Genomic DNA, 24723 nt, shown 5'->3' with positions numbered 1-24723 from the left:
GTTAACGTGGGATGACCAACTAGAACACACTGCATGACAAGTTAAACTGTTAAAGCGAATAGATAATGACAGAAAACAACACAAAAAAATGACAGCTTTGAGGGGCAGTTTTGGCTGTGGAGTTCTGATGGCTCATATTTTCAGTTCATTGTTCCTTTTGAGTTTTATCAGTTATCCACTCAGGATTCAGGGAGAGGTGACCTCTCAAAGCAGCAACTAATGACTGTGTTTAAAAAAAAAAAAAAAAAAAAAAATCTTAAAAATGGCAGAAAAAGAAATCCCGCTAGCAATGGGATTTGGTTCAAGATAAAGGAAATTAACATGCTTACCTTGTCTTCTTCCCAAATTTCCACTGAAGTAGATCAATAGCGGGAACAAGAAAAGCCACGTGGAGACCAGAGACAAGGCCTTCTGAAAGCAGAGGGCAGGAGTAAGCAGGTACCCAAAGCAGGGCTGGGTAGGTGGGACCAGTAATAGGGGCACTCAAAGGGCAGTGGCTCCCCAAGTACCCCCGAGTTTCAAATTCGGTGGGTATGGATGAGGTTCCAGAATCTGCGTGTCTAATATGCATTTGAGAACTGCTCGTCTAGGAGCAGCCCACCACCCTCCCTCTCTCACACTGGGCATAGGCCCAGGAGAGTGCCGAACAACTCTACCCATTCCAAACAGGATAATCAAGGACAGCCTGGATGAGGGCTCAGCCTACTTTGTGAGGAGGTACACAAGTTACCTGAATGAGCCTGCCCAAGTCCTAATGTCCTTCACAACAAAAGGGGACACATTTGTGTAAAACTGATTTGTATAATCTCCCCCTCACTCTTCACAACTCTACCTTTGTCTGCAAACTGACTGCAGAACAGTGATGGTTCAACTCACTAAGATTTCCAAGCATATTAACATAGAAATTCATGACATGAAAGTAGGCATTCCTTAAAGTTCTGTTCAGAGGGGCAAGAAAATGAACTTCCAGTGTGGTTCACAATTGCACACCCTGAATTTTTGTGAGAATGTGTCAGGCAAATGGAAGGAAGCAGGAAACTGGTGCCCAGTTGATGGCTTGACTTTAAGGAAATGTACCTACATTTCTAGAACGTAACACTGAAAACATTGTTGCACCTCCAGTCTTGGTGAGACAGGTAGATTAGATTCACATTTGTGACTTCTTTTCACACAACTCCTTCATAATGTGGCTATACAGGACAGAATGTGCCAGGATCTTACCTGATAGGCAGGGAGCATGCTCACTGTGGGTAGGATTGTGCAGCTGGGGTGAGCTGAAAGTGCCAGACCTGATTACCCATGGTCACCTATCACTGCCAATAACCCATCCAGATTTTTTTTTTTTTTTTTTGGCAAAGCATTTTGCTTTAGGACCATTTAAAAAATCACCAGAAAAGAATTTGGCCAAACATGCAGAGCACCTGCTGCTTGTTTCTTTTTTGAAATATGCTCTTGAGTGACATTGGCTTCACATGCTATCCTGCCCACATCTCCCCACTGACTCCTGGAGCTACTGAGCCTAGGCCGTGAGACTAGTGCTCAATATGAATGGAGACAGATGTGGTTTCCTGGAGGACAAGCTGGGAGCACAGCCCTTCATGTCTCAGCCCTACTCCAATGAGGGCGCCTGCTGGCCTCTGGCTTCACTCACAGGCAAGCCTGCAGCGCCCTCTGGTGGCCACAGTGAAGGCCCTTGTGTTCACATAGCATACATTCTGGTTTCATTCTTTCCCAATTAAATTTGCTGAATTCCATGGGCACTTAGGACCTTAAAAAAACAAGCAAAACAATTGGACAGAGAATTCTGCATGCAAAATCACCACTGAAATGTCATCAGCCCAGCACATTGGGCTGATTCTAAACTTAAAATGCAAAGCCAGGGATTGCATAGGAAAGTGTGTGGCAAGTGAGGGTCAGCTGGTATGATCACTAAGATTACTCTGTCCTCTGTTCACCACCCCTCCTCATCCTCTAGCTCCTTCGACTTCCTTCAGCATGATCACTGTGCCCAGGCACAACAGGAAATGCTGCTAGTGCAGCAGCCCGGCCTGCTCTGAGTCGCTCCTGTCAGCTCCACACTGCAAGGTTTATTAGGCTGCATAGGACCCAGCTCAATCAAGATTCCTAGTATCTGTGCACTTCTGCAGACCCCACACTCCAGCCTACAGCCCCACCCAACTCCAGATTTGTTTGCTGTATGGTTCAAATCAAACAACACTACAGCAATGCTCTGCTTGGTTACTAGAAACTAAGTTTAAAATTCTTTTAACCTTGGAAGGGTACGGAGCACACGGGCAACTCCAGGCCTACTTATAATCAGCCCACAGCATGGAGCAGATCCTGACTAGTGGACTTGGGGTACCACATTGGTTGAAGTGCAGCAACCAGGAGTTCTCAGAGGCAGATGATGACAGTGTGCCTGTTCTCCTTGAATTAAAAACACAGAATGCTGCTGAGATTAAAACATTAGATCCACCTGATACACTCACACAAGCAAAACCGCACAGCTGTGTCAGCAGACTGCTCCTCCATCTCCTACTTGCCTCCCATTCACAGTAAACCCAGCATCCTGAGGGATAAGCTCATCAAGGTCACTCCCACCCACTGATGCCTAACCCCCCGCCCCCACAACTCTGGGCCTGGAAGCTCCTGGCAAGGGCAAAATCCATCACCCAGCTTCCCCCAAGCCTGCCTGCCCGCCTTGTTTCCTCCTCCACCCTCTCCCATACCACCTCAAATTCTAGGTCGGCCAAGGGAAGTTATTTTTCTCCTTAAGTGAATACACAAATATAGATCTGTAAACATCCTCCATACGCTGTCAACTTCAAAACCTCTGCCCTGGTCCTTGGGCAGAACTTCACCTGTAAAGATTCCTTGTCACTGATGCCTGCATGTCTCAGGGCTCCCCTGTCAAATGGAAAGCATGGCATTTGTGACTTTCATTATCAAACCTGTACCCCTGTGCCCCACCCCAGGTGCCTGCCCAACTCACTAACCTGGGACTATTCCCAGACTCCCTCCTGCTCCTCACCCCCCACTTAATGGATATAGCATTGATTCCACCCACATGATAGGTTTTATTTTTGGTTTTGTGGTGCTGGGGGTGGAACCCAGGGCCTCCTGCATGTGAGGAAAGTGCTCTACCACTGAGCTACATTCCAGCCCTCCACCACAGGTTTAAATCTACCTACCATTGACTGTCTACACTGCCATTGCTGCAGCTCCCCTTACAGGTCTTTCTGGTTCACTTCTCAGTCTTTGCACATCCCTTCATCTCAAAAAAGACTTAGTGAACTCCAACCTTACGTGACATCTCTGTTCAACTCTTCCTTGAAGCCTTGGGTTCCAAGCACTGTGAATGTGTTCCCAGCTGGGGGTCAGGTGTTCAAGTCCAAAGTGACTGTTAGATTCCTGTCTAACACAATCTTATGGACATTTGTCCTGTGTTGTGGTCACAGCAACTGCCTTCTGGCACACAGTACATTTTTCACCTCACAGGGCCAACCTCAACCATACACAGGGACACTCCTCCTGTATGTTCAAGGCTGGCTTCCTCTTTCAAGGTCTTTTCAGCATCAACTCCTCAAAAAAACCTGCCTCGCACAGAAAAGAGAGAGGTTTTCCCGCTCTTCTCCACTGTGCGCTTCATGGTTTCTTAATATGGCACCTCACCAGATTCATGATGCTGTATTTACTGGGTGGTTCCTTAGAAATTTTCTCTTCCCACAGATCACAGCTCTATGAGAATCTGTTTCTCAATTGCCCTGACCAGGTCCTCCCAGCCAGGCACCTGGCAGAGATGCCCAATGCACACTGGTGGAAAGCATGACCACACCAACAAACAACTTCCAGAGCTTCAAGTTATGTCTGTGATCCTTAGGAAAAGAGGCAGAAGGAGTAGCAGAAGAGTTGTCAGATGAAGCTTTTTTAAAAGGGCAGCAATTATAATTAAATTATAATTAAAAAACAAATCAAATCCTGAGAGCCATTCAGCACTCACCTGGCATCACCACGGAGCACCCGCTCAGTGAGTGCCCAGAACTAGCTCAGCACTGGCAGTGCAGCACCTGTGCAGGAGGCGAGGCTCCTAAGGGATGGCCGTTTCCTTCTGGCCTGGGTTACAGTATTTTCTTCATCTTTGGTAGAGAAATGCCAAGTGTCACACTTTAATAATCATAACAACAATGTGCATGGCTTACTTTTATTTTTTATTATAAAAAACACATACAAGAGTTTTAAGAAATGATGAATATAAGACAAATCAGAATCACGGTGAGTTATTAAACCCATTTTCTATATACAAATACTAAAATTCCGAAAGTGGAATATCATCCAATGTGAGACACATCATAGCACTGTCCGTATGTACACAGCACACAGAGCTCTGCTGCGGTCACCGCGGAGTCACTCATACATGTTCTAATACAAAAACCTGCAGTGGAACATCTATGGTTCAGTTCCCTTCCTGATATATAGTTAAATATTCTTAAGAACCTTTAGAGATATGAAGAAGATGCAGTAAAATGAATTTCTGCTGACAGCTCTCAGTGTTTTACTGTGGTCAATTAAGCACATCTTGAGAGAAACTTCTGTAGCCCATTTCCAGCTAAGAGAGCGGAAGACTCTTTTATTTCTTTTTTAGCCAATTTGTTTCTTCCTAGACACTATATGAGCATAAAGCCCAAAATAGCCCAGGAACCAAATCTTGTTTTTATATTGTTAAATTCATTATAAAATGCCATTCAACTTTTAAAAGCCACTAAAAGGACACTTTCTGCAGCAAAAAAAGGGCTAGGTTCAAGTGTTTGTTGTTTGACCAAGACACAATTACACAACCCATGTCACATGATCACAACAGCCAAAGTGAAATGTATGTGGTTTAGGAAAGAACAATTACACAGCCGCCTGCTCTCCCTGCCCACGCTGGGGAGGGCTGCTGCCATTCTACCTACTTCACGTCTGGACCTCACGCTGTATTCCTAAAGCTGAGTAGTGTACGGACAGCGGATGTGTCAAGGCACTTCTCCAGCCGCAGCGGCCCCTGCCTTCAGCTGAGCCCCTCCACACTCAGGGAGCCGACTTCTTCCAGGCAGCTGACGACTGCAGATGGGATGCTGCTGGAGGTCTGTCTCCGCCAAGCTTCTAGGATCTTGGAAATTTCCACTGGGTTGCTGGGACTCAAGTCACAAAGAGCATACACAGCTGCTAACTGTATTCCCCATGGTATATCTGAAGAGAAATTTTAAATCAATCATAACGTAAGACAGTATCTGTTACTCAAAATTTTAATGTTGTAATCTACAGGAATGCTTTCAGATAAAGAATTCTTTCTGCCAGCAATGAAGATCAAATGCATAAAGATCCCACAGTAAAAAAAAAAAAAAAAAAATCATTAAGAACTATCCACAATGAAAAGGAAAAACGACCTGACCCTAGCTCCTGGAACTCCTGGCACTGGCTGTGTTCTGAGGACTGCCATGTGGGGGAAAGGGGAGAGACCCAGAACTTCTCTGCCCAGAGCAGTTCCAGAAAGCACTCACATTTAAGTTTAAGAAGACAAGGCGCTCCTAACATCTGTCCAATATGAATCTATTCAATATCCACTAGTAGTGTTCCTAAATGGACTTTGGATGTGAAAAAATGCAATGAGATGAGACACTTTAATAAGCTGGATTACAGTGCAGGATTGTGGATCTTATCTAACTTACAAACCATAGTAGAATATTATAGTTCTCTTTTAGCAGTTTATTTAGCAGTTTTACTTAGTTTATTTTACTTAAAACTTAATTTAGTTAGGGTTTATTTACATTAAGTTTAAATATTTTATGAGTTAGTTAAAATTTATTATTAACTGTATTTCAGTCTTCTGAAAGTGACACATGACACATGTGTTGAGTGGCCCTTATCTGCAATGCTTGGGACCAGAAGTGCTTCAGATTGTTTTGGATTTTGAAATGTATGTATATAAATAATGGGATATCTCGGGAATAGGACTCAGGTCTAAATACAAGATTCATTTATGTTTCATACACACCTTATACACAAAGCCTGAAGGTAATCTTATACAATATTTTTAATAATTTTATGCACGGAAATGTTTCATGGTTCTACACAAGTAGAAACTTATGGTATCATATCCTGCATTTTTGGATTAAGGATGCTCAACTTGTATTTAAAAAAACAACACAAACACACCACACATGCAAATGTTAATGTTTAAGATAATAGCAGAACTGATGCTTTTACTACCCATACCCCTTCTCCACCCCCACACCTACAAATATTGAAAGAAGCACAGAGCATGGCACAGAAAATGGCCACGGCTCAAATTAAAATGCCATGTGAGTGAAACAACAAGCAGATAAAATAAAAAGGACTTTATATAAAGGCAGATATGTAATGTTGTTTAAAGAGACTGGCTCTGGAGTCATGCAAACCTGGGTGAACAGGGCTGCCAAGGCACCGCTCCTTACATATCTTACCTAAGAACATATCTTATGCTTCCCCCAGGCCTGGCATATGCAATAAGGGTGGTGCCATCCACCTCAGAGGGTGGGTGTGGCTGGTAGTGGATGCCACAGGACGGGGCAGTGCCATGTAGTAATCTGCCACAGCCCACGGCGGCTCTTTCCTCCTCATGGTTAGGGCTGCTTGGTTTCTAGGTTACACTAACCCAGCAACAGGACAAGTCTTCATTTATTGGCAAGGTGACCCTCTGGGGCTGTTCTGGGCTAGAATCCTTCTCGTCAGCACGAGGAGGGTTAGGGTTAGGGTTAGGGTTAGGGTTAGGGAGGAATGAGGAATGCTCATGCAGAAGGAAAGCACCCCTCAGCAGTCACCCTGAAGTCAGGAGGGTGCTTCAGGGAGCCACCTTCAGACTGCGCTCTACCAGCTCAGCACAGCAAACCTCCCTCTGAAAGCTCAAGACAAAGACCTACCATGTTAAGATCACCTTGTGTGTCATGCAGTATTTAAGATGTCACTTGTGCCTCTCTGATGAAAAGTTAACTACATTATTTTTTGTTTGCACAATACTCAAAACAGAAACTAGATATATCAGTTGTAACGGTTATTTTGAGTTAAGCTTTTCTCACAAGAGTAAGACATAAAATTATATACTATGTAATATGTAAATGATAACAGAAATCCCAGCACAGCAACTGCTCGCAGGATTTCTAGCTTTCCAATCCTCTTCTGATGCTAAGCACACAACAATGGTGGGTCCCTCACCATGCAGCATTGCTTTACATGTGACTTCAGCTGGTCAGGACATAGTTGAGCAGGAGGCCTTGCAGAGGTCCAAGGTTAAGACCCAGGGCTCAGACAGAGTGTCTGAGGCAGAAGCAGAGCGAGAAGAGAGCACTTTCTTCCTTAGGGGAACACTGCCCAACAGGGTCAGCTACTAAAAAGAACAAACTACACCATGGAACTCACACGCACAAACAGCAACACTGAGCATCCATCTCATTTTCCCTATGTACAAGCACACAGCGAGGCACACAGTAGAGACTCAAAAAAAAAAAAAAAGCTTAAACAGTAAGAGAAACTCAAGAGATATGAAAGCAATTTTGATAAATAAGAGTTTTACCTTCATCCTGAGCATGTTGTATGAACATACCAATAACCGAACTAATATTTTTCACAGCAGTTGGAAATCCTTCCTTCAAACCCAATTGGCCCAAGCGACCTACGGAAACAAACAAGACAAAACACAGAGAGTCCTTGGTGAGATACTGATCACTCTTCGTATGAATTTTGATTTGTTCCTGTGACCTTAGTGCTCTCTGGCTAAGAACCCTGAACTAAAGTTAAAAGGGTGACTGCTCCTAAGTGAAAATGGGTGAATAGCAAGGCAGCAAGACTTCATGGAGCACATTGGTCTTTCAGGAGTGCCAACAACTGGTACAGTGCTTGCCTCACATGCACAAGGCTGTGGGTTCAATCCCCAGCACTACAACAACAAAAAAAAAAAAAAAAAAAAAAAAAAAAAGAAGAAGAAAGAAAATAAAAACCCAGGGATGTCAACAAAATGGCCAACTGTCTCTGCTTTTACCCCAACAGGATGACAAAGTGCAGCTTCTCAGTCCAGCTACAACATAACAAATGGCATTTGACATAGTGCAGAGAATGTTTCAGCAGGTCACATGTCAATGGCTGACTTCTATTAGGTTAACAGGTCAAATATAAGACTGTGGTCCCAGCCAAACACATGCTTTTGGTCTAACTGCTGTTGTAATACAGAGAGGCAATTTCTTAGCAAGGCTACAGAATCCTGGGAGGCCTCAAAGTCAAAAGGATCCCACACCAACGCTAGGAAACTCTGTCTCTTCAGCACTGGGACAATGGTACAAAGACAACAGCAGATCAGTAACTGCGGCCAGCACAGGTCAGAGAAGAGGCACCTCGTTGGATAGGGGCCATTTCTCATCACCAGCTGCTTGCAGCCAGAAGACCCATTTTCATTTAAGAAAAGCCCCGGTGAAGAGTCACCAGCACTCTCAACAGATCTGGACCGAAAAGTACACAATCTGAAGAAAAGCACACAGTTGTCTGCATACAGTGCAGCGAGGCAGCTTTCCCAGGCAATGACACCTTCACCCAAAAAATAACAGTGGGAAAATGCAGATGTGTTCTCGAACATGAACAAAGTGAGCTGTAACTTCAATGAAACTTTTTCTTGTGTTGTATGACAACACTTGGAGCCTTTAAGCATAATTAGAATTCTCGGACAACTTCTGTCAGTCATTTTCATATTACCTAAGAGAACAATGTTGATACGATATGTGTGGGTTTGGGGAGTTTCTTTTTGTTTTTTTATTGTTGACACCTGGAAGATGTGTACAAATCATTATCTTCCAAGTGAGCAATGGAGGACACAGCATCAATGGGCAAATGGACACCTTCACTGGGTAAACTTGGCCAGTGGATGGTAGTGAGAGTATGAGAAGTTCACTGCTGGGGTTTCAGACTGCATACTGCAACTAACCTGTAAATTACAGCTTCAACAAGGGCAATACAACAAGACTCCAATATCAAGAAAAGAAAAGGGGGAAAAAAAAAAGGAACTGCTATTTGTTGAATGTTATTGTAATATCAAAGAGGAACATCTAGAACCTAGAATTATCCAAACATTTGAAAAGCCTATTAAAATTATTCTTCCCATTCTTCCTTTTAATCAACTACCACCTACATGACTAAATGTACCTCATATAGGTAACCCGAATAGCAGATTGCAAGAGACTAAGTGCAGAGCAGACAATGAGAAAACGGCCACCTTCTAACAAAGCAGACAGAAAGGAGGTACGACCAGCAGTGCAGTCCAGCTTCTCTTGCTGGTGGCGGAAACATGGTATTTTAAAACAAAATGAAAATACCACTTATGTTAATGAGCTTATTACTTTTTACTTTAAATAAATAAATATCTTGAAAATTTCTCAGTTTAATTTCTAATATAGTAAATACTGGTAGATATAACCTGGAGTAACAAAAATTCTTTTGAGTTCTAAATAGTGACTAATAGTATGTAGGGGTCTTGAGACTGAAAGGCATGAAAACCAATGATCTAGGTCACAGGTCAAGCCAATCAATCAAGAAGAACAATATAATTTATGGAGTTACTAAAAACCTCAATCCTTCCTTTATTCCAGTGGGTGTCCTATAATGCAAGTTTGTTCCAAGCCAAAATCCCATCTCCTCCAGCAAGCAAGGCCTTCATTTTCTTTTCACTGTTTCCCTTATCGGAAAAGATTCTGGAAGATATCTTGGTTGTATCTCTATGAAAATACTATATTGAATGCTTGTTCAATGACCATGCTATCCCTCACTACTACCAATATTACACAGGTTGATTTGTGAATACAGTACGTGAACTACATTTCGATTTTGAATATAGAGAAACTGAGGCTATAATACCTAGGAAACTTACACCTAGAGGAACCATGTCTAGTGCTTGTTACATACACTTTGAGTCCTGCGATATACAGCAGATATTCAGTAAATATCCACTGATCTAAGAACATCTGGATAATTCCTAGTCCAAGATGAGAACCGCAAACGTCCATAATTTCTTATGCAGCCTTTTGATGAAGGTGAAAAGTTATGTACTTCAGAGATCACAAATTTCAAGTGGTTGTTATCACTTTTAAATAGCTTCTTGCAATTAGATCAAACTGCTAACTGCATGCTGGGGTACTTAATGCATAACTGATAGCAGAGAGAGGAACATGTACCTACTGTAGCAGTGGGATCATTCAGATACAGGATAAGTGTTTTCAGATAATGATACCCCACCATGTTATACTGGCTCCCTTTCATTCAATTTAATGTGCTCAATAAAATTGGTTTCATAAATGTCTAAATAAATTTAAAAAATAGATAAAATCATAAGTCTGAGTAGAATGTTTTGGGAAAAAGACCCAAGTACATGTTGGCTTGTTAAAGATGACAGGTGAATCTGCCAAACAGATGGGAAGAAAAGTCCCCCACAGAAGAGATGTGAAGGAATCCAAGGCCACTCAGCTACAGTAGCATACCAACAGAAGTGTGAAGCTAACCTCACTGTCAAAGACCACCTACTCCATAACATGACAAGGCCACTAGAGAAAAGCTAACAGCCTGCAGGGAGAGCAGATCTTCTGGTGAACTGAAAAATCACCATGAGGACAAGACTTTGGCTCCAGTTATGCTAATGAAAGGGTGTGCTGAGGAAATTCCAAAGGACAATTGAAAGACCTGAGAGGAGAATGAAGAGAAAGCATCAAGTCAGGGCTATTTCTGACTTGTACAAACCTGACATCTGATGGAGTGTATTCCTACAGGGTAGGTTCCAGTTAATGAAGGTGGGCCTTGTTATTCAGAATTTAATGAGCTCTCTGGGGGCAGAGACGTAGCATTGTGTAGCTTAAATTCCACTGAATCCAGTGCCAGGCAATTTTCTGCCATGGCTCTGCTAACTTCACTGTGTAAACCTGGTCTAGGGCTTGACCTTCCTAGGTCTCATCTCTACCAAGAAACGAGGAGTGCTAAGGTTACAAGTGGTTCTGTCACTCTTCCACGTCTCTGAGTCAAGAGCCACTCAGGCATTCCACAAGAAGGTCTTGGACACATTATTGTTAGAAAAGGCCAATCAAAGTAAACCCCAGTTAGTAATCACAGATGACAACTTTCTAATAGCAATGTTGATACCTCAGTTCAACAGTAGATAACACTACACAAGCTTGTTTTATTTACCATGGATTAAGATTCATTAATTAGAACTCTGCACATTTGGAATTAAGAATAAAGGTAATTCTTTTTATTTTATGAATGCTTAGTTTGTGACCTCAACTGGCAATGTTATATCAAGGCCAACCAACTTAATTACTGATTAAATTCTTTAGTCATGGTCAGCCTTAGACCTGGCGAGAAGTTTCAATAACAGAGTTTCTCAGCCAGCAGCCATTCCAGACAAGGGGGTGGGGAACAACTTTCCTTCTCAGGCCACAGCAGTTCTGAACTGCAGGCTTCAGCTGCCTTCTCCCTCTACCCTCATGACCAGCGATCTCACCATGCAGCAACAGCTTGGCTGCATGGGCCTTAGTGCCTAACATTGAAGCACCAAAACATGAGTGGGACAAAGCTCAGCACCATCCCCAGCCTCAGCCTGCCAGCACGCTGCAGATGAGCTGCACCCCAGCCTCCTCCATACCTATCCCCCGGCAAGCCTGCCAGCTCCATTGGCAGACCCAAGTGTCCAGACTCTGCTCCAAATTTCAATGTTGTCCTTTCTAACTATCCATCCTTAGAACTACATGTACATATTTAGTCTTATCATTTTATTATATGGATTTATCAGTTATTTATCAGTTATACATTGTTAATTATATATTATTCCCTATAATACAAATTGTAAAATATCAATTTTATAAATATACATATATTACACGAAATAATACATATTAAATATGGCATAAGTTATTTGGTTATCACTCAAAAGCCAGACTATTAAAGATTTAAAGAACAAAGTAGCCTTAGTTTGACATAAATACAAATTGTGTTTTCTTCCTATAATTTACATACTCACTCTTGGATAAACTATTAACAAATTCTTTTCAATTCACATGGGCTACTTTTTATAGTATACATTTACATACTGTCTGTTTAAAAGTTTTGTGACATCTAAACCTGTGTATTGCTTTTTTTTTTTAACCCAAGGGCACTTAACCCCTGAACCACATCAGCCCTTTTTACTTTTTGAGACAGGGTCTCGCAAAGTTGCAGAGGATGTCCTCAAACTTGTGATCCTCCAGACTCTGCCTCCCAAGCCACTGGGACTATGGGTGTGCAACACCATACCCAGCAACGGATTGCTATTACTGAGGCAACCATCATTTCCAAGTCCATGTTATCAGAGGCTTCCATGAAAGGCACTGAAGACCCAGCTCTCCACAAGACCATCAGAAAGAGCCTTGGGTGGAGCAACCTAAGAATCAGCATCTTAAATACAGCTTCCCAGGCAATTTGGACAACCAGACAAAGTTCACAGCCCCAGTGATAAAATCTAATTAAAGAGTTCTTATGCAAGTGATGAGAGGAGCTATCTGCGTGGCTCACCTTCCTGAACTAAAGGCAGAGGCTGCTTCTGCTGAGCACCAGACATGCCATGTTTAATCCCACTTCCCCTCTTAAATAAATACAGAATCACAACCAAGGCAACAAGAACAGGAAAAGCCATATTTTAAAGCATGGCTACAAAAAATATAAATCTTTCAAAAATTCCATAGATACTTCCTCTGAGACAACATGTATTAACAGACTTAAAATCCCTCTCCTAATTTTTCAAATTCTCAAAAAGATTTTACCATTTAGAAAGAGTTAGTCCACAGTATGAACATTTTTCCTGAATTCATAAAGAAACTGCCACTGGAATCAGAATTTCCAGAAACGCAGATGTCACTTGACGGTTGGATTTGTTAGCACTGGCCTTCCTGTGTTCCTTACTGCTTCATATCTAGGAATGGAAATTGTCGTTGAACCAAGGAATTCAGCAAAACTGTTTTGAGACTATGCCCAATTGAGCACATTTTATTCATTTCCACTTCTGGGCTGTTTATATTTTGATACAACTCTTCTGAATTCCTCTATTTTTTAGCAACCATTTGGTTCCCACATTCCCTTATTGGGTAACATATTTCCACCTAAATAGGTACCAGCGAGAAGTCTCTGCATCTGCATGTGCAGCTCACATGGAAGATGAATGCATACCTGCTAATGTGGTGACCAAGGCAGCAGGGAGATCACAAGTCCTACTGAGTGTATAAAGCTTACTCTTGACATACTCTCAAAACAAACTTATTTTCAAATGTATTGTATTTTATTTCTAATTAGCTAAGATCCAAATGTGAAAGTCACATGGACATTCTTGAAGCATCTGAAGGGCCATGGTGCAGCAACCAAAGAACTTGGGTCTGTGTTCCTCTGGGTGATGAAGGAGACATGTGGCTGACACACTACATGTCAGCAGAGTCTTTTAATAATCACAAGAACTAGCCCCTGATAATTCTGCAGGGCTTGGACAGTCTGTCACATTTTAAACAAAGAGGAAAAAAATAAAAAATGTGGGCTCAAGGGAAGGAATATAACCAAATGGCCACTGGGGTCCTCTTTAGATCTGAGGGTAAGGAGAAGCTAGGTCTCATTTAAAATATTTTTAAATGGTGAATTTAATTTTGTATACTCTTACTCTCTTGCTTATTAGGCAAATATAAAAAAACTGTGGTGGGTTGTGTGAAGACATTCTCATTTTAGACACCAAGTGAGACTACAGTGTAATTTATAGCAATTTATGTACCCTAGTGTGTATGTGAATTAACATTAGAATCTAGAAGCAAGAGCTCAATTGTTTGCCAAGTGTACTAACATGAAGACTTAATCCCCGAGAAAGATGGACACAACACTAGTGTATAAGGCAAGAGAATGACTAAGAAGGATTAATTTAAATATTAAACTGTTCTGAAGGTTGGTATGGTGAGATTTCAAAATCAATTATAATAGTAATATTTATTCTCCCATGAATAACAAGGAAAAAGAAAGCAATAAAACAGACAACTCACCAATCAGTCTGAGGATGGATGCTATGATAACGTCGGGAGTATATGCCACATTTGTGTGTCCTTTTCTATACTTTATCCACTTATCCATGACAGGCCACAGCTCCTTACTGGAAAACAGCAGCACAAAGGATCTGAGTCCATCATCACTTGAACAATAGCTGGTCTTACACATGATCCATACACCCGGAGGAAAGACGAGTTAAGTGTGGAGGGGCTGATATGGTGACCTGAGTGAGAACGGACACTGAAGCTCACACCTTGTCTAACTTCTCAGGGTATCTGTGCCCACACTGGCTCATGAGGGGCTACAGCTACCCACCTGTGCCTGCAACCTTCTTCTGGTTTTTTTTACCCTTGACAGCAATCTCAAAGTCACAGGACTAGGAGGTGGTGGAGTCTGGATTTTCACGTGGCCCCTCCGGCACTCAAGAAGCCTGAGTTCCAGGAGCCCATAGTTAACTGGGAGAATCACAAATAAGCCACAAGTGTGAAAATAGCCAAGCCCCAGGGGAAACTAATGCCAAACATCAAAGCACACTTTAGATGGATAAAGAAAACCTTCCACATACTGAAAATAGTGACAATTCCTTTCTTTTCAAAAGGTATTTACTTCTTACGTGGCATTCACAATGTATCACGGGAAAAATTAAGCAAGCAAAAGAAAAATGGAAAATAAAAAGCACTGCAAATAATCATAACTTGGATAATCATTACTCTTCTAATTCTGGCTTTTCTTTCTAGACACTTTTCTCTTACAAATGTTAACAATGTACTGGGAGCCTCCATAATGCTGAGAGAAGAGGCAGGGTCTGGAGTCACTCAATTAGAAGTCCTGAGGTGCCACACTATCCTCACTGCTGGTGGGACTGTGGACAGAGAGTTTTTCTGCCTCCTGGGCTCCCATGAAGAGTCAGGGAAAGGGGACCCGCACAGCCCTCATATCATCACACATGGGCACTGCACACACGGCTCTGTCACTTTCTCATTAATAACTGTGAACTATTTCTCTCTGTCAATACACAAAAACCTGTTTATAGCTATGTATTTTAACATAGCTGAATCTAATTCTACAGATGGACCAGGATTCAATCCCTATTGTTTAGCATTTAGCTGTCTCGTCCTCCTTAGTGTCAGAGAAGCAACAACATCCTTGACATAGATGGGTTCTCACAGAAGTTACTTCAAATATTTCAAGGACATGGGTTATCAACCCTATGGTGAATACTTTTTTAATATCATAAGCTCCCTTGATCCAGTCATTCTCAATCAGGGTTCCACAAGAAAATTAAGGCCTAAAGGAAACTGTTTGAGTGACAATTTTCTCCGTTCTCTCAGAGATGGTATAGAGTTAGTGCTAGAATGATGGGCATGGAGAGAAAAACTAACTTATTAGATACAATGGACGCCTACAGCATCAGACTCAATTCTTTCCCACATGAAAAGCTGCTACTTTTAATACTTCTGTTCTTTCTTTTTCCAAATTATCTGTGTGTTATGCAAATGATCATGACACTTTATTCAACACTTATTTGCTGGGTGTCTCCCTTGTAATAGACACTATCTTATGTGTTCAGGATATACCAGTGACCCAAACTACCCCTTCCTAAGAGTCATTTCTACTGGTGAGAGAGAGTAACAAAAAGTAGTTAGAAGTATTCAGAAAAATAAAGCAAAGGAATGTGATGTTCACAGATATTTTAAGGGTAATTTTATGAACTTTCATTGAAACAAAAATGTCTTTTGTAAACATTGCCTTATAACTACAATTAAGTATTCAACAGACAACTATACAATTAAAACAACCCATCTTTAAGTTGGCAAAATAGCTAACCTTATGATGTTATCATGTGTCCAAATCCATTTCTTATGACAGCAGAGCAAATCAATGGCAAATATATATTCCCAAATGTTATCACTTAAGTCTTCTCCAAACTTCTCACTGGACTGAAATTCTGTTTTTGGACTTAGCTGTATGGTCAAAAGTAGCTTAGAAACCATGATGCCAACATCTACAGGTGCATTCTAACAAATAAAAAAATAAATGAATTAAAAAAATAAAATGAGTCTCAAATATAGTAAACCTCAAATGTATGGTTAGTAATCTCAAACATTAAAACATGCAAATGCATACTTATTTAATCTTAAAAACAACTTTTTCAGTTGCATTTTGAATAAGAAACCATGTTTCTGTTAGTCATAATACTCAGCATAAAATGATTACAGAACAGTAGTTGATAAACCAGGATTAAAAAAAAATAAATAAATAAGGCAAGATGCAGAATTAAATCAAGTAGAAAGAGTTTAGCTATAAGCCAGATAGGAATACAATTTTTCCTCAACTCAAATCAGAAAATAAAAGTTATAATATCCATTAATAATTTTTTTAAAGGCCTTAAAAACATTTTAATATTCTGTTCTTAGGATTCTGGAGTCCAGTTTGCCTTTTTCAGAAATCCACAAAATGGAATATGACAATGCTGGACAATTATATCTGGCTTCCTTCACAGTTGTATATGGTACTTTTTGATATTTATCCATATTGCTGCATGTATTAGTACTCTGAACATTTCTTTTTATCACTGAATAGCAATTCATCATATGGATTTGCCACTAGTTGATGGTCTCCTAACCTCTTGATTGATAGACATCTGGATTAGAGCCAGCTTTTGGGTATTACGAATGTATTTTTGTCAGTGTCAATGTGTATGTCTTTGTGGATATGAATTCCACTTCTCTTTAGCAAATACCTAAGAGGGGAACTGTTGGGCCCTTTTTAAAAATACACTTCACTCTATAAGAAGCTGTCTGTCTAGTTTCCAAAGTACTTTTATCATCTTTTGGCACTTCCACCAGCACTACATACAAGTTCTAATGTAAAAATAATACATACATCATGCACACTTATATTCTCAATACAAGAAACCTGGGTTCAAAAAGTTTTGGTTTTGGAGCATTTTGGATTTAGGTTTTTATACTCAAAGTATAAAGTCTATGCAAGTATTTCAAAATCCACAACACATGAAAGCTGAAGCACTTCTGGTCACCAGCATTTTGAATCAGCGATACTCCTTCTAGAGGAGGATGCCTGTGTGACTGTGGGTGTCCCCTGGTGGGAGTCAGGAAGAAGGTTTCATCTTCACTTTCTTTTGCCATGATTTGGGGATGGAACCCAAGGCCTTGTGCATAGTACATAAGCCAGCTCTTCCACTGAGCTAAACCCTAGCATGGGAAGTCACCACTGTTAAACGACCCACTGGAATTTGTGACAGTACCTTACATCACATACATTGATTTGTCCAAATAGACTGTTGAAGAGGTGATTACAGACTTGGTTTTTTTTTTTTTTTTGTACTGGGGACTGAACCCAGGGGCACTTAGCCACTGAGCCACATCCCAGCCCTTTTTTATTTTGAGACAGGGCCTCACTAAGTTGATGAGGCTGGTTTGGAACTCTTGATCTTCCTGACTCAGCCTCCCACCTCACTGGGATTACAGGTGTGCACCTCCATACCCGGCCAGACTTGCTTTTTAATAGTCAAACTTGGAACCCCAGTACCCTTCTTGTCCCATTTTTATAAAAAATAAAAGCTTAAGGAACACTGACATCTACAAGTACTTAAGAAGGAAAGCAAAATGTGTAAAATTCAATAAGTCATTAGAGTCTTTAAAAGATAAAAGTAACACATGCTCATTAAAAAGAGAAAGGCAGATAAAAATCCACCCCTCGCTGATTTTACTATCTCTGCTTACACTGTACTATTGTCAACTGAATTCCCATTAGATAAGATCTATGAACAAAAAAATGCCAATCTAAATACTACTTCAATACGTTAATAACCAAAGAAAAACAAAATTAATGAAAGGTAATAGAAAAATCATGTATTCAGAACAAATACAAATTCCACTAAGAAAAATATTAAATTCAAAAAAGCCTAACAAGAAGAAATTTAAGTATCAATTTTTCCACCTAAGCACCTATTGTAGAGCCAAATATTTTACAGCTCTTCCAAGACCTTTACCCATATATACATATGTATGAATTTCATCATTCATAAAACAAACTATGTAATGTCATCTGTATTGGGGCATAAAACAATTGTTAAAGTAACACAATCTGCAGTTCTACAATTATTCCTGGCCTGTCTCGTGAACATTTAATGAATAAAATGCATAAGCTAAGGATAAAATGATATTTCAAAGGACCTAATATGTAGATGCCTATGAACTAATGAAAAACTACACACAAAGCCAGATAATAAACACCTATGTAAAAGTTTACAGTAAGGTATTACAAGAAATAAAAACAGCTCACCTTTTCCCAATTGAGAAAGGCTCTCAAGCAGTTCAGAACCTCTCCCTTAGCACGTTGCCTGGCAACCAACTGCATGGCTGTACTCATCACCGAGGGAGAGAGAAATACATCATGCCACATGTTGGCAATAAACAAAGTCAACTTCTCAGACTCTGGAAAATCTACAAGAAAGAAAACAATACAATAAACCTCTGTGTCTGATCAAGTGAATAAATTACAACTCAAGAATAAATTTTACTTATTTCACTGGTGCCTGGTAACACTGCATCCAGAGCTGAAGGGAATGCAAATGGATGGCTGAAAGCTCTGCTCTTGGGAGCTATATCAATATCCACTCTTTTCTCCCCCTACATTAGTATCTTTTCTTTAGTTATACTTTAAATATATTACACAAAAGTATAGCATTGTATGAAAAAAGAAAAATAAGCCAAAACTCCAAAACAAAGAAAATTCAGCAAGAATCCTCTCTCCAAATTTTCACAGTCTCAGATTCTTCATTTGACAGTTGTCACTGCAGGGAAGTTAATGCATTCATACTGGCTGAGCTTAGAACAAAGTTTCTGATTTGAAGAGTTTTTCTTTTAATGAATTCTGAATGCCAAGATTTCTGCTGCAAATACTTTCTTTCACATTCTGGTTCTCCTTTTAAATTAACTGAAGTATAGTTTATATACAATAAAGTACTCTCAGTACACAGTTTGATGACTTTCAACAAACGAATAAGTCCATGCAACTACCACAGTCATAATGAATACTCACCATCCCCAAACTTCTAACTCCAACCCTGAGTCCTCTGACCCCCAGACTCCAAATCTCTGATCTGCTTCTAGCTACTATAAGTCAGTATGCCTTTCCTCAAATGTTTACTCACGGACTAGTGTAATGTGTCCTCTTTTCCCATCATGTGGCTATGTGCATCAGCAGTCTGTTCCTGTCCCCGCCAAGCAGTACTCAGTTGCCTGGTGGAGCACAATCTGTTTCCATTCACCTGCTATTAACACCATTTCCAGTTATGGGCCATTATGAGTCAAATCTAGTACAATATTTGTATCAGAGTCTATGTAAGGATATGTCTCTATTTTTGTTGCACTGTACCTAAGAATGAAATGCCTGGGTCATATAAGTGAATGTCAATTTTATTTCTTTAAAAAAAGTTTTCCAATGTGGTTATACAGATTTTTATACCATTTGTCCTAAAGGCTCATCTTTTTCATTTCCTCTGTTCTTATCTATAAATTTTTTTTTTTAAAAAGTAGGTAGCTCAAGGCATAAACTCATTGCACTATTTTGATCTATTAATTAAGTCCTATGTTTATCTGATGGAATTTCTTCTTTTCACTGGACTTCACAGATCCTCTCTGCCCGGAATTCTCTCCACATATATACCTCTTCTATATCTTCACACCTCAAATTCAAAAGTCACAAAGACCAAGAAGACTTCCCTGACTCCTGCCAGGTGCAGTGGCACACACTGAAAATCCCAGTGGTTCTGGGGTTGAAAGTTCAAAGATAGCCTTAACAACTCATCAAGGATTTAGCAACTTAGTGAGACTCTGTCTTAAAAAAAGGGGGGGCTAGAGATGTGGCTCGATGTTTAAGCACCCCTGGGTTCAATCCCTGGTACAAAAAAATTTCCCTGACTCCTCAGACTATGAAATCCATCTTCCAAAGTATAATTCATTCATTCAACAGATGGTTAATGACTGCTAACAATGCATTCATCTGGGGGTAAGGACAGAGTGTAAATGAGACAAATTCTGTCCTTTCAGAATATACATTCTAGAGGGGGAGAGATGGCAAACGAAAAGATGTATGAGACATTGATTAAGTGACATGAAGGCAAAAAGAGGAGAATAAGAGATAGAGAATGACTAAAGAAGGATGTGAAGTGTAAGTAAGCCCTAGTGAAGTTGAGGGAAACAAAGTGAAATCTTTGAAAACAAAAGACTGGTGAGAATGAATTTGCTGTGGCTAAGAAAGAACAAGAAGGCCACATGGACTTGGCTGAGCCCACGTCCCTCTCCTCTCTACCACCCGTCACTGTTAAACCCAAAGAGTGTTCATGTGATGCTACTTGGTCTTTCAGTCCCACTGGATAGTCACACCCGCATCTGATTTTGGTCACCGCAGAACTCTTAGCAAGCACCTAATCATGTTTGCTGAACAAATGAGTGAAAAAGTTAATGCAGAAATAAAGCAGGCAGAATTTAAAGACTTTCTGATGCACTAATAAGTTCTATTTGAGTATCTGTTCCCTATTTAAAAACACTGATGACCTAATACAAGGAAGAAGGACTCCTGATGTGATTCCTGAGTAGGAGCTAAAGAAATAGTACTGAAGGGAAAAGATAATCTCAAAACAACCCTTGGCCTCAGAGGCCTTTTCATTTCTCTCCGACACACTTCTTTCATTAGCGTAAGAATTCATCCTATATGTGCTACCCTTTTCAGTTAATGGCATAAAAGTGTGGTTTGCCATTTTAAAAGTGTTCCCATATTTCATGTAATTTTATCTCATCCTAAAGCAGCAACAAAGAAATAAAATAAATATACAGTAATGAGAGAAACTCTAATTATACACAAGTGGAAGTGTTATGTGCTGACACAAGTAAATTTAAGTATTTTTCTCTACTGAAAACCAGGTGCAGTTAGGTATAGCTAAAGCTACTTATGCCCTTTAATAAATGCACAAAACACAACATTACCTTAAAACATATGTGACAGACAGCTGAAAAGCATAGATCTATGCACAAGGTAACAGAGCAACAGCATTTTTCTCATACAAAATCGTCACCATCTAAACATACCTTCCTTCAGCAGACTATAGCAGAACAAGCGAGCTCTTTCCAGGTCTCCCAGTTGCCGGCAGATGCCCACATACACTCTGCACAGGGCATGGATGTAACTGTGGTCCCTTGATGTCTTCTGAACTTTTAGTTCTGAGAGAATAGAGTGAAGCAAGCAATCTGCCAAATGCTGAAGTGGAAAAAAATAAATAAAAAGGCAATGCACATATAGTATTTATATTTAGTCTACCTAAAATAGCAAAAGATAGCATAATTTAGTATCTATTGGAAAAATAAAACTGGAAAAAAATCGAAGTTGCACAATACTAATAGAGTTAACAAACGATAACAACTTCCCAATATGGAAAGCCCCAAGTTCGGCACAGGGGTAAAAAAATCCCCTTGCTTGTCTGCTGCCTATGATAGGTAACACTACAGATGCCAGATCGCAAGTATAGACGTTACTGGCTGTCTAGTTTCACTTCTACAACTCAAATCATAATTTCCTAGTGCATGCTCAAACAATCTGTGTGCATGCATGTGCGTATGAAGCCCTGTATTCTAAACTCTCGCAGACCCTACATGTTTAGATCTAAAAATACTGGGTGGTATTTTTCTTGCTCAGAAAGAACAGCAGCATGAAAGGACAATTCGAAAACTCATTCACTTGAAAAGAAACACCCTTTCAAAGCTACTTGCAGTGCTCTTTATGCTCTCTGAAAGTAAGCAATCAAAACCAAATCAACAAAGTACTTATGCCTCGGGACTCCAAGGATGTGCACATAACCACTGAGCCCTGGAGGTCACCTACATGAGGTATCACTGGATAGTTAGAAAACATGCAAGTACTGAAGTTTTAACAATCTATTGTGTGTTAAATCTGAACAATCCCTTTCCTCTCCTTTTAAAACAAAGCATTTGCTCCTGTCTGATTTGTGACATCCATTACTGAAGAGCCTTTCTGTAAAACTCTCAAGCACTTAAAAGTGTATATACTGGTATTCAATGAAAAGAAAGGATCTATTGAGTGATAATTTGATGCACTGAAGGAAATCACTGTAAGCCTTTAAAAATGACAAGATTAAGTTGAAATATGCAATTTTAGTCCTGACAGATTCTTCTCCTCTAAAATTTTAAGTTGTTTAATTAATACAAATTATCAAACCTCCAGTGTCTTATTTCAAATTTATAAAATGTTGACAGAAGTAAAAATTTGTCCTAACAATTACATACATAATTCTTAACCTGTGAAATTGTGCTCAGGGTCATCTGCACTCTTTGTCACAGGAGACATCTGCCTTGAGGACCTGCCATTCATAAAGCACTTAGAGAAAAGCAGCCACATACCTTTTTTGCTGTGCTAAACTCATATACAACTTCTTTCTCCTGGTCTCGCATTACGGGCTTTTTGGAGATGTTTCCCACGTACACATGACTACGAATTACAGGTAGCAGGTCAAAAGAAGACTCAGCAACTTTCTTGAGAGCATGAGCTATGGCTGTGCCTTGCAAGTCCACGGCTTCTTCTGTGCTGACAGAGAACCGAGACACTGGACTGCCAGCTGGGACAGAACTCTCCTCCTCTGACATGACAACTTCAGCCTGAGGGAGACTTCCCGGGAGGCTCTTGTGGACTTCTTCTGCAGGGGCTCCCCTCGTGTCTGGTTCTGGGGACTCACTGTCCAGGCGCAATCTCTTTGCACTCTTTAGTGTGGAAGCCGACAGTGCTCTTTTCCCACCTGACTCCTGCTGAGTCCCCATCTCTCTTGACCTACCTTGGCTAGCATCACTGGCAGAGCTGCCCCCTGTTTTGATGAAAGCAGTCGATTTTGAAGCGATGGCTTTGAAGCCAATCAGAGCACTGACGGGCCCTGGTGCGGCCTTACAGTCTGCAGAGGAACCTCGGGAAAGCTGGATGTTCCCCTTGAGGATGTTGAGGGTCCGGGCCCTGGCAGATAACTCTGGGTACATGGTATCAAGGATTTTGACAGAATTCTCTTGAGCCCCTCCCCCAGCAGTGTGACCAGGAGCACCAGGTGGGAGTCTGCCGGGCACAGGAAGTGCATGCTTTGGTGTGGCTGCACAGAACTGCAAAGGAGAGGACACTATCCTGCCACTGGTTGTTGCAGCAGATGGAGATGGAGAGGGCCCTGGAGAAGCCGGCTGGGGGTCTTCTGGCCATGGAGACATCATAGGAGGCACTGGAGTTTCACATGAGGGAGAAATCTGGCCAGCAGGAGAGGCTGGCGGGGAAGGACTAGAACTTGATATCAGAGGAGAAAGTGGCTGTGAAGTCCTTGGAGGTGTTGCTATCAAAGGAGCGAGCAGAGGAGGCAGAGGAGGACCCACTTCTTGCCGTATCTTGCTCAAAGTGTCAGGAGAACAATCTGTGGGAGTAGAGGTATCTGCATTTGCCAGAATGGGCTGAGTTTGACTTCTTTGAGTTTTGGTGTTACCTCTTTCCCCCAAAGGCAACTGAGGAACCTCACTCTGATGAGTTTCACCTTTGCCTGATGCCAAAGTCTTTACTGGTTTGTTTGACTGATCTTTGTTTGACATCTTTGATCGATTCTTATTTTTACCAGATGGCTCTAGTTTTGAGTTATAATATGTGTGATCAGACGCAACATTTTGAGTCTCAAATGTTTGATCGTATATTTGAGAACTAATCCATATGCTGGGCTTAACAGGTCTGTTCCGCAAGCGACTTTTATCAAAGTTGGTACTCTGACCACTGTTTGAAACATCCTCTTGAGCACCTGAAAGATTACTGCCACAAGGAGGCTCCTGAAAGGGAGGGCCCATGTGACTGGTCTCTGGGGACTTCTCCATAGAAGTCCCTGAAACAAACCCAGCTTCTAGCCCTCTCTGATCCTGAGAAACAGCTACGTCCCCAGGAGCATCACACAGTATAACCTGGTCCACATCTGGTGAGACAGACACACCGCTGATGATTGTCCAGTTGTCCCCCTTTTCAATGACAAGATTCTGATCCTTATTTATAAGTACATTGATAACTTCTGAGGTCACTGTGGATATCTGACACTGAAACGTTGCCTCTGCCTCCCCACCAGAACTGTGCTCTGTGCTTGGCTGCATTGTGGAGTCAGGACACAGGGTCAACGGCCCCCCCTGTTCTGGCAGGCCCTGCTCTCCAATGTCAGGGGGCTTGGCTGCATCCTCAGGTGTGTCCCCAGGATGAGATCCATCACTCGCGGGAGAGTCACTTCTACTGTGCCCGATGGTGGTAAGTGGGAGCAGTTCAGGGGTGTGGGATGTAGAACCAACTGCTGCCTGAGATGGGGCTTTTTCTTTCAATTCTTCAGTTGTCAGGCTATCAGGCATATTTACAAGAATTAAATTACCAGTATCTTTACCATTACAGTCCTCAGAGTTTGTCTGCAGTTCTTGCCCAATCTTGGTGAGAACCTCAGATAGCGTTTCCAAAGAACACTGAGCAAGTTGACTTGGATCTTTTAAAGAACAGTTATCTTCTTCAGATTCAACCCACTCTTCGGAGGTATCAAGTGTTTCT

At 41.1% G+C, this 24723-nt stretch overlaps 1 protein-coding gene across 1 annotated transcript in view; it reads right to left on the bottom strand.

Annotated features, from left to right (window-relative positions):
• Positions 1 to 4187: 4187 nt before the first annotated feature.
• Positions 4188 to 24723, bottom strand: part of Ice1 (interactor of little elongation complex ELL subunit 1) — a 43577-nt gene continuing 23041 nt past the window's right edge. Inside the window, exons 12-17 of the mRNA XM_048813972.1 lie at positions 21210 to 21378; positions 18403 to 18563; positions 15922 to 16112; positions 14091 to 14197; positions 7589 to 7687; positions 4188 to 5229 (exon numbers count right to left, since the gene is read on the bottom strand). Coding sequence (XP_048669929.1) covers positions 5048 to 5229; positions 7589 to 7687; positions 14091 to 14197; positions 15922 to 16112; positions 18403 to 18563; positions 21210 to 21378 — 909 coding nt within the window. The 3' untranslated portion in view covers positions 4188 to 5047. The remainder of the gene's footprint in view (positions 5230 to 7588; positions 7688 to 14090; positions 14198 to 15921; positions 16113 to 18402; positions 18564 to 21209; positions 21379 to 24723) is intronic.

This window comes from Marmota marmota, unplaced genomic scaffold (assembly GCF_001458135.2).
Source record: "Marmota marmota marmota unplaced genomic scaffold, marMar, whole genome shotgun sequence".
In the NCBI taxonomy this organism is placed as follows: domain Eukaryota; kingdom Metazoa; phylum Chordata; class Mammalia; order Rodentia; family Sciuridae; genus Marmota; species Marmota marmota.
Note: the sequence above shows the minus strand (reverse complement) of the source record. Positions and strands in the feature narration are given on the sequence as shown.